We start from the raw sequence: 8,595 nt of genomic DNA on the forward strand, positions 1-8,595 counted from the left end.
TTGAGGAAGCAGGAAAAGGTGGCAGTGAGAGGCTTTGGGCAGACGTGCTGGGCAATGGTGGCCGGAGCTCCTGTTAGGATGGGCTTTCTCTGGGGCCTGGCTCTGCCCCTTTTCTTCTGCGAGGCTGGGGCCCCCAGGAGCTCTGCAGGTAAGGAGGTGTGGGCTGCTCTCCTCACAGGGCTCTGGGTGTGAGTTTCGGTACCGGCAGCCCTTTGTGGTTGATTAATTAGAATTAACCATAAAGCTACATCTGAAGTATTACTATTGTTGATAAAGAGTGTGCAAATGGCAGTGTGTCAGCTTACACATGTATGACACTGCAGCCCGTAGAATGAATGATGTCCTTGTGCCCTGGCTGCCGGTTGTCTCTGCAGGGGAGTGTGTGAGGTGGAGGGGTGGGAGGGGCGAGGGAGGTGCCGGCAGGGGATAAATCTGACTAAAGCCAAAGAAAGCAGCTTGACAAGATTCCAACTCCTCCAAGTTTATTTCCTAGCCCAGATTTCCGTTAAAAAACAGTTTTTGTGTGAAAAGTCCAACTGTTACAGACTGCCTGGGGAGGGCGGATTCTGAGAAGGGCAGGGCTTTTATGAAAGAGACTGACATGGATGTGTCACAGGAACTGTGCATGCTTGTCACATGCATTGTCTTTATTATTTTTTTAATAGACTTTTTATTGTAGAGCGGTTTTGGGTTCACAGCAAAATTGAGCAGAAAATACAGAGATTCGGTTCACATATAACCTCTGCACCCCCCCATACCTAATTTCCCCTCATTATCAACATCCTGCATTATCTTTTTCTTTTTTTAATGACTATTTTTTAGAGCAGTTTTAGTTTCGCAGCCAAATTGAGAGGAAGGGACCGAGACTTCCTATATGCTCCCATGCACCATCTTTTTAATCCTCTCAGTAACCTCATGAGACAGACACGGGTCTTGTTATTACCCGTCTCTCTCCACAAGATGGGATTGAGGCTTACCATCTTGCAACTCATCTGCAAAGCCAGAATGTTATTCCACATGTGCCTACCTCTAGGACCACGTTGTCTCTTGCACGCACTCATGACCTGCCAGGCTTGTGCTGCACATTTTACATTTAATTGAACTTAGTCTTCACAACCCTATGAAATAGGTACCTGCAGCTCCATTTTATAGATGAGAAAAATGCACGCTTGAGCCAGGAGACTTGGCCGGGGTCACATGATTGGTAAGCAGCGGAGTAAACAACAGAGAAAGGACTCAAACTCAGGATCTATAGTACACATGCCTTCCTCTCTGCTTTTTTGATCTGAGGAATGGACCAAGAGAGCTGCAGCATTCTAGAGCTGTAGAGGATTGGGTAGGCTTTGCTGTGTTTGAGAAGACCTCTGGCGGGTAAGAAACTTGGGTGGGGTTGTGAGAGCCCCGAGGGGTGTGAAGAAGCTACGGGGTTGGAAGCGTCAGGAGGTTTCACAGCAGGATGGTATCACAGGGTTCCAGGAAAAGGAAGAAAATACTTCAGGGGAGGTGGATGGTCAGACCCCAAGAGCACCACTGTTTGGGCTCTAGGCTGGGTGGGTTGACACAGCTTTGCTTTCACTGTGTGGGGACTGAGGAAGCTCAGAGAAATATCTTGGGCTTTGAAGTGGGGAGAAGAAAGTATATTCCTGTAAAAGCATGATTGCAGAACAACTGAGAGTGAATGCCATGACTGACCTGATATGCATGTGGGGACAGCCTGACATTCTCACTGCATTAAAGTTGGTTGTGTTCTCTCAAGTGACTCTTTGAGAAGACAAGGCTTGGGAGGGATGCTTAGTAATCCCTTACAGTCTTTGGAAAATAAGACTTTCCCATCCCCCTTCTCCTCTGGTCCTCACCATTATGGCAAGGCAGATATGATCACCCTCTTTCACAAGGGAGGAAATGGAGGCCTGGAGAGGCCTGGTGGACTAACTTGGCTAGTAGGAGGCAGAGTCAGGATTTGAACCAGTTAGTCATTGGACTCCAGAGCTAGTAGGCAATAGGCCTGGGGCTGGAACCCAATCTCTTGCTTCCTGGCCCAGTGCTCTTTTATTGTTCAGAGAGAGACACATTGGACAAACTGAGGACCTGGGGCCCTGTCCTGACAGCCAGCCAGGGACGAGGTGACCAACTAGTCCTGTACTTCCATTGGGTCCTTGGATACTTTTGGGCCAGTAGATCTCAGTAAAGACCATCTCAAACCATCAGAACCCTGAAAAGGAGGGCTTATATTTTGATTCTTTTCCTTTCAAGAGTAAGGTTACTGGATAAAACACAGGGAATCAGCTTAAATTTGAATGTCAGGTAAGAAAGCTTTTTCTAGCAGTATGTCTCAAATATTATGTAAGAAATACACATACTGAAAACATTATTTGTCACTGAAATTATTGCTTGTTTATCTGAAATTCAAATTTGAGTTTAACTGGGCACCCTGTATTTTTAATTGCTAAATCTGGTAACCCTCCCTGAAAGGGTCCTTGGCCCACTTACAGAGGGAACCCTTCCTCCTTAGTAGATGGGAGAGGCACACTTGTCAGCCCATAAAAAGATCCTGCTGTAGCCTCCCCAGGGCCATTGGTGCCATTCGGCCCACTGTGCATACAACCTCACAGGGTCCATCAAATGAACAGGGATGCTCTGCCCTGTAGAGAAATGCTAGTGGCATCTCTAAGAAGTGAAGTTTGCCTCACTTGGCTCCCTGTTTCCAGTGGAACATGCCTGGTGCATCATTTCTGTAGTTCTCGGGTCTTATCCCCGCCACATCAGATGATGGGACCCCAGGGTTCCTTGCTGGAGCCCCAACGACTCTGCCTGCTCTCTTCCCTTTTGCAGTAGCCACCTACTCTGTCTCTGGAGGTTCCTCTCTCCCAGTCCTCCTAGATACCTGTAAATACAAAACCACAGATGTTTCCTGTATTTGAAGAGTTTTCACTTCCATGGGGAAACATTTGCTGGATGAGTAAAGTATCAATGGGAAAGTGACAAGGATTCTTTGAGAAGGTTCTGAGAGTCGTGATTTTTGCTCTGTAGTTGTTGATTCACTTAGACTTATGCCTCCTTTTCTCCCCCTTGAAGCTGGATCCTGGCCCCACGCATTCCCCCTGATGGCTTCAGACCAATAATCAACTAGATTCTGAGGCTTGCTTGCCTCAAGTGGGTCATCAGAGGACATCAGTCAGGTGATCCCAGTTCCATGGTTGACACATGGGACTGGTCTTCCCAATACCACCTCCTTCTTTCTTGTATGTATAGATGAAAAATGGAGTAAAAACAACTTCCCCTCCCCACCTTCCTCCCAGTAGTGCCCAGGCCATAAACACAAGAGCTTGTGTGAAGTCAGTCCACAGGGACTCATGGCTTACAAAGGTGGTCTTACTCAACACAGGCCCTAGCACCAGCAGACCAGGCCCTTTGGTGACAACAAACCACATAGAAGTGACTACCATGACTCCGGGGATCAAGACAAGTTCACAGGGAGCCTTCCAGACGACTGACCTTGTTGAGACCTCCGTGAAAAGCCACATCCCTTTGGAAACTCAAACCCTGAGCACCCAGACCTTTGATAGGACCTTAATCCTGGCCAGCACCATTTCAGATGCAGAGATCAGGGAAACCAAGACCATTTTTCCTGCAACAGAGACCAGGGCCTTCACAAAAATGATACCTTCCAAATTCATGGTTGTGATCACCACTCCTGTGGAGGCATCAGCCACAAGTGGCAGCCCCACAGGAACTGGAATGACCACAGTTGAGACGGTTATAGGCACCGATCTCGTGGAATCTGTCTTTGACACCCTTTGTACTGATGACAGCTCAGAAGAGGCAAAGAGGATCGTAATTGACATCTTGACATTGGCTCACACCTCTGCAGAAGCCAAGGCCCTGACCTTGGAGAGCAGTGCCTTCTCTGACAGCTCAGTTATGGCCATTGCCACCTCACAGGCCCTGGCATCTGACACCACTGTTCCGGCTAAAGCCTTGCTTGCCTACACCATCACCGACACTGAGGTTACCAATTGCAGCGTTGTAGAAATAGAAACAACTGCCACCACTCCTGGGACCTTGGACACAGATCATGATCCCACAGGAGGAAAGGCCCTGTCAGCCTCTGAGGTGTCAGCTTTGCTTGATTCCACCGAATCAGAATCAGACTTCACCAAGACCATGACATCTGCTGAGACCGTGTCAGGAGCCAGAGGCACAGAACCAGTCATGCCTGATACCACAGTTGAGACCCCGCTACCTGTTAATAGCACCATAGAAGGAGAAAGAGCAGCAGCCAAGACCACCACCCCCAGCACAACTTTGGTGACACTCAGCACGAACCCCTTGGAAGAAACTTCAGCCTTCTCTATTGAGACAAGTCACACGGAGGTCTCAGTTACAATCTCCACAGGGACTGGGTCAACTGTGGGCAAAGTGGCTCCCCCTGCTGGACTCTCAGATAGGACCTACAGCCACACCCAAGCAACCACTAGCAAGAACTCCACCCCCTCAGAGACTTCAACCACAGACAGCACAACCAATGGGTCCATCCCCATCAACAGAAACCCCTTTCCTTCTGTGCATCCGACTGTGGCCAACAGCAGCCCAGAGGCAAATATCACCTTAGTCAAGACCACAGCCTTAGCAAAGACCTTGAAGACAGCCAGCATGACTGAATGGAAGCCCCCAACAGCCATGCCCACCACTGCTCAGACAAGGTGGACCACAGAAGTTACTGCAGGTAAGTGGCTCTTGGAGGTGTGATCTTGGGGATTTGGAGTTGGGAATTTCCAGAATGTCTACATGCTTAAGGGATAGGGAGGAAGGAAGGATCTAGAGGCTTATTCTGAGCCCAGTCTCTGAGGTCACGTCTTCATGATCTTCTAGTGATTCTTGCCAAAATCAGAAACAGGAAGAGTTACGATGGCATATGGAAAAACTGTGGGGTTGGAAGTCTGGACAAATAGTTTGAGACCCTGGTTTTGCCCTTAACAATCTAGTGGCCTAGAACAGGTCCTTTTCCTTTCTGGGCCTCAGTTTCTCCACCAGTAACTGCAGGGGGCTGTGTTGCATGAACGATGACGTCCTTTCCAACTCTGCCCTTCTGTGATATTAACGGTTGAGTAACTACTGTGTGCCGGGTGAGGCCCCAAATTGTATTCAAAAGCCACAGTCCTCATGCTCTGGAAACCTCTGGTTCAGCTAAAGCCACACAGAGGGGCACTGTGTGAATGTCTGGCCCAAGTTGCTGCCCCCTGAGCAGCTGGGACCCCATAAGAGTGGGGCTTGCTGGGCTGGGAGCCATAGACAGTGACTTTAAATAAATGAATAAATTGGGCAAAGGTTTGGGCATTTAAAGCTACATGTCTGAGACAACAGATACTTCTCAGGGATGAGGCCCCTTCATCAGAGGCTGCTGGGTCAACCCAGCTTCTGGTCAGCCTGGAGCCTCCACCTCTACTTCCTGTCACTGTCCTCATGCCTCATCCCTGTGGTGTCCTCAGCTGGCCCTGCCTCTGTGGGGAGGTGAAATAAAAATATTAATCACGATCACCTTACTGAACATCTTTTGTATTCCAGGGAGAGATAATATAAAAATATTTCACAACCAGTGAAGCATTGGCACTGGCTGAATGTTCTCACTGATGTCAGCCAGTGAACTACGAGCTTTGCATGTGTTATCTCTTCTAATTAAACCTTCAAAATTACCTTATGAGATGGGTGTTATGCCCCACCTGACAGGTGAGGAAACAGGTTTAAAGATGCTAGAAAGATAGCAGTGGGACTCCAAATGGAAGTCTGTTTGATTCCAACTCATAACCTCCTATTGTGCTTTTATTTTTTAAAGCTCAATTTATTAATATACCTTTATTTAAAAATGCTTTTCTTTATTATTTGTTGATTAGATACTGCATTGACATGATTTAAAAATCAATAGGTTCATAAGGGGTCAGCATAAAATGTCTTTCTCCCACTGCTGTTCCCCAACTACCCAGCTTCCATCATACACATAACTGGCAGAGTTATTTTCTTGTGAATCTTCTGGCCATGAAATATGCATGTGGCAGCAAAAACAAGAAGGATGAGATATCAATATTGGTATCTCTATCGGTCTATATAAATATAGAAGTGCAGTGACTGGATCAGTTCTAACAGTATTCTGAGAGGGGGAAATGACTACAAGAGGGCAGTTAAGGCAAGCAGGTTAGGGCTCAACAAAAGGCAGAACTTGCCTACAGGGCTGCTAAATTGGGAAGGCTGGATCGAAACCTCCACCAACTTGGAACTGGAAAGCATTGGCTGAGGGCATCACCTCCAAGAGCCGGCCTCTCTCAGGCATTCTCCCTGTCTGGACCCTTTCCCAACAGCCCATCTGTGACCGCTAGTCCTCGAGAACATTCTAGATTCACTTTGATTTCTCCTTCCTCACACTACTCTTTTGACTTCTCTGAATGTGGTTGGGGCCTTTTTCACTCTTGTTGGGAAGACACTACAAGGAGCCCAGTTATTGGAGAGAAGGAGTCCTCTTTCTCTTTGCAGTGAGTAAATGTAAGCTCCATGTGAACACTGACACATTTACACATGAGAGTGAGCACATATGTGCAGAGGTGTGGACAGAGGCTGGGTAGCATGGGTCATGTCATGATTCCTGAACTGACTTACCCATATTTTCATCTGCTGCTTTTTTTAAACTTGTAGGTGGGGATGGAGGCTTTTTCCTTCTGCGGCTGAGTGTGGCCTCTCCAGAAGACCTCACTGACCCTAGAGTGGCAGAGAGGCTGATGCAGCAGGTGAGTGGGCACTTTCTGGGCCAAGAAAGTAGAGGAGAGAATTAGGAACTAAGTTTAAGGATCCCTGCTTGGCTTGGCTTCTGTCTGTTTTTCCTGAGTTGGGAATTCCCCTTCTGTGCTATGTAAAGAAATTCTTTCCTTTACCCCCAATTTCCTCAGGCCCTAGGAAGGTCAGGGCTTCTGGCCCTTGGGAGAAGATCAATGATATTAATGGGCAGATAGGCAGGACTTCAGGTTACAAGTAGCAGAAATCAACTCAGTGTAGCTTACACAGAAAAGGCAAGGCATTATTGGCTGAGAAAACTAGAAATGACTGTTCCAGCTTCAGTTATGGCTGTATCCAGCAGCTTAGACATGATCATCAAGATTCTCTCTTTCTCTACCTCTCTTAGCTCTTCATTGTTCAGAATCTCTCTTCATATGTACAGAAAGGTGGCTGTGACAGCCCTAGAGTCACAGACACTTCCCTCTCCCAAGGTCTGCTTATTATACTAGGGAAACACGATCTCATTGGCCTGCAAGGGCCACTATGAGTGACAGCTCAACCACATGGAATGAGAAGGACAGGCCCCAAAGGAAATAGGAATGCCAGGCAGGAAAACACCCCATAGATGTATGCTCCAGATGGGGACCAAGATTGGGGTATATTTGTATAAGTTGGGAAAATTCTCCTAAGACCCAGATCACTGGACAAAGCTTCCAGTGGTGGAATTCTGGGGTCAGAGATTATGGGGATAATATGAATCACTGGAAGGTTAAACTAGGTCAGCTCAGTCTAGCTCTTGTGCCCACGTCTTGCTGCTAGGGGATGAGAAGAGGAAGTATCTGGGCTCTTAAAGTTCTCTTAGTGGAAAGGGGCCCATCAGGACTCCCATAATGAGATCTCTGAGCACAGCATGGGGGTTTTGAATTGGGACAGCCAAAGAAATGACAAATGCCTACTGCACTTGATAATCAAAGTAGCAAGTGTGAATCCTAGCCAAAGAGGGAAGCCAGAATGGTGCCAGATCTGAGTCCCCCAGACTGGAAACTATTTCAGGGTTCAGAAAGAGGCCAGGGAGAGAGAACAGGTCAGGAGCTGAGGCATAGGAATCAGGCCATGTAGGTGTTGGGCACGAGCTCTTGTCAGGAGCGGGACACTGATGTAGGGCTCAGGGTTCAGGACTCAGACAAACAATAAGTTTGGAGCCATATAGATCTGAGGGTGAATTCCAGTTCCTAACTGTGTGACCTTGGGTAAGTTACTCCATATTATTTTCCTCCCTTATAAAACGAAGTGAATACAACCTGCTTTGTAAGGTTATTGTGAGGTTAAATAGCATTATGTGCATGAAGCACCTAGTTCATGCCTAGCCGGTGGGGGGCCCAGGGAGTGTTGCTGGCCTCCTCCTATGTTCTCTCTCACTGTCCCTTCCTGTCCGTGGCCTGTGGTGAACTCATAGGCCAGGTGGGCTGGAAGTACCACCTTCTCCTTTTGCCCTACAGCTCCTCCATGAACTGCATACTCACATGCCTCCCATCCAAGTGTCTCTGCTGCATGTCAAGAAGGACTAAGGAACATCAGCTGTGGCCAGGCATGGTTGTGTGCCAAAGGGGGAAGTGCTGCTGGTGGTCTGGGCCCCCCATAGACTAGAGCCAAGTTACTGTGCTGAGATATACTGTGCTGAGATAAGCCCTTTTCCCAGACCTGGCAGCAGGACCCTGACTCACATATGCCTGAGTGTGTGGGGGTCTGGGTGGGGGGTGTTCCAAAGATGTTCTTGGACTTCCTTTGGCACATGTGTTGTGTTTCAGTAAAGAGTGACTTGATCACCCATCT

At 47.8% G+C, this 8,595-nt stretch overlaps 1 protein-coding gene across 1 annotated transcript; it reads left to right on the top strand.

Annotated features, from left to right (window-relative positions):
* On the top strand, positions 1–8,595 carry MUC20 (mucin 20, cell surface associated). Its single transcript, XM_042955331.1, has 4 exons — positions 1–148; positions 3,386–4,726; positions 6,685–6,776; positions 8,262–8,595. The coding sequence occupies exons 1-4, from the start codon at positions 55–57 to the stop codon at positions 8,328–8,330; spliced, it is 1,596 nt and encodes a 531-aa protein (XP_042811265.1). The 5' UTR covers positions 1–54; the 3' UTR covers positions 8,331–8,595.

This window comes from Panthera leo, chromosome C2, assembly GCF_018350215.1.
Source record: "Panthera leo isolate Ple1 chromosome C2, P.leo_Ple1_pat1.1, whole genome shotgun sequence".
NCBI classification, from domain to species: Eukaryota; Metazoa; Chordata; class Mammalia; order Carnivora; family Felidae; genus Panthera; species Panthera leo.

Bases quoted from the DNA above. Each gene is read 5' to 3' on its own strand.
- MUC20 (XM_042955331.1), top strand. From the start codon at position 55: ATGGTGGCCGGAGCTCCTGTTAGGATGGGCTTTCTCTGGGGCCTGGCT. The intron at 4,727-6,684 runs GTAAGTGGCTCT...TTAAACTTGTAG, and splicing joins GACCACAGAAGTTACTGCAG to GTGGGGATGGAGGCTTTTTC. The intron at 6,777-8,261 runs GTGAGTGGGCAC...TTTGCCCTACAG, and splicing joins CAGAGAGGCTGATGCAGCAG to CTCCTCCATGAACTGCATAC.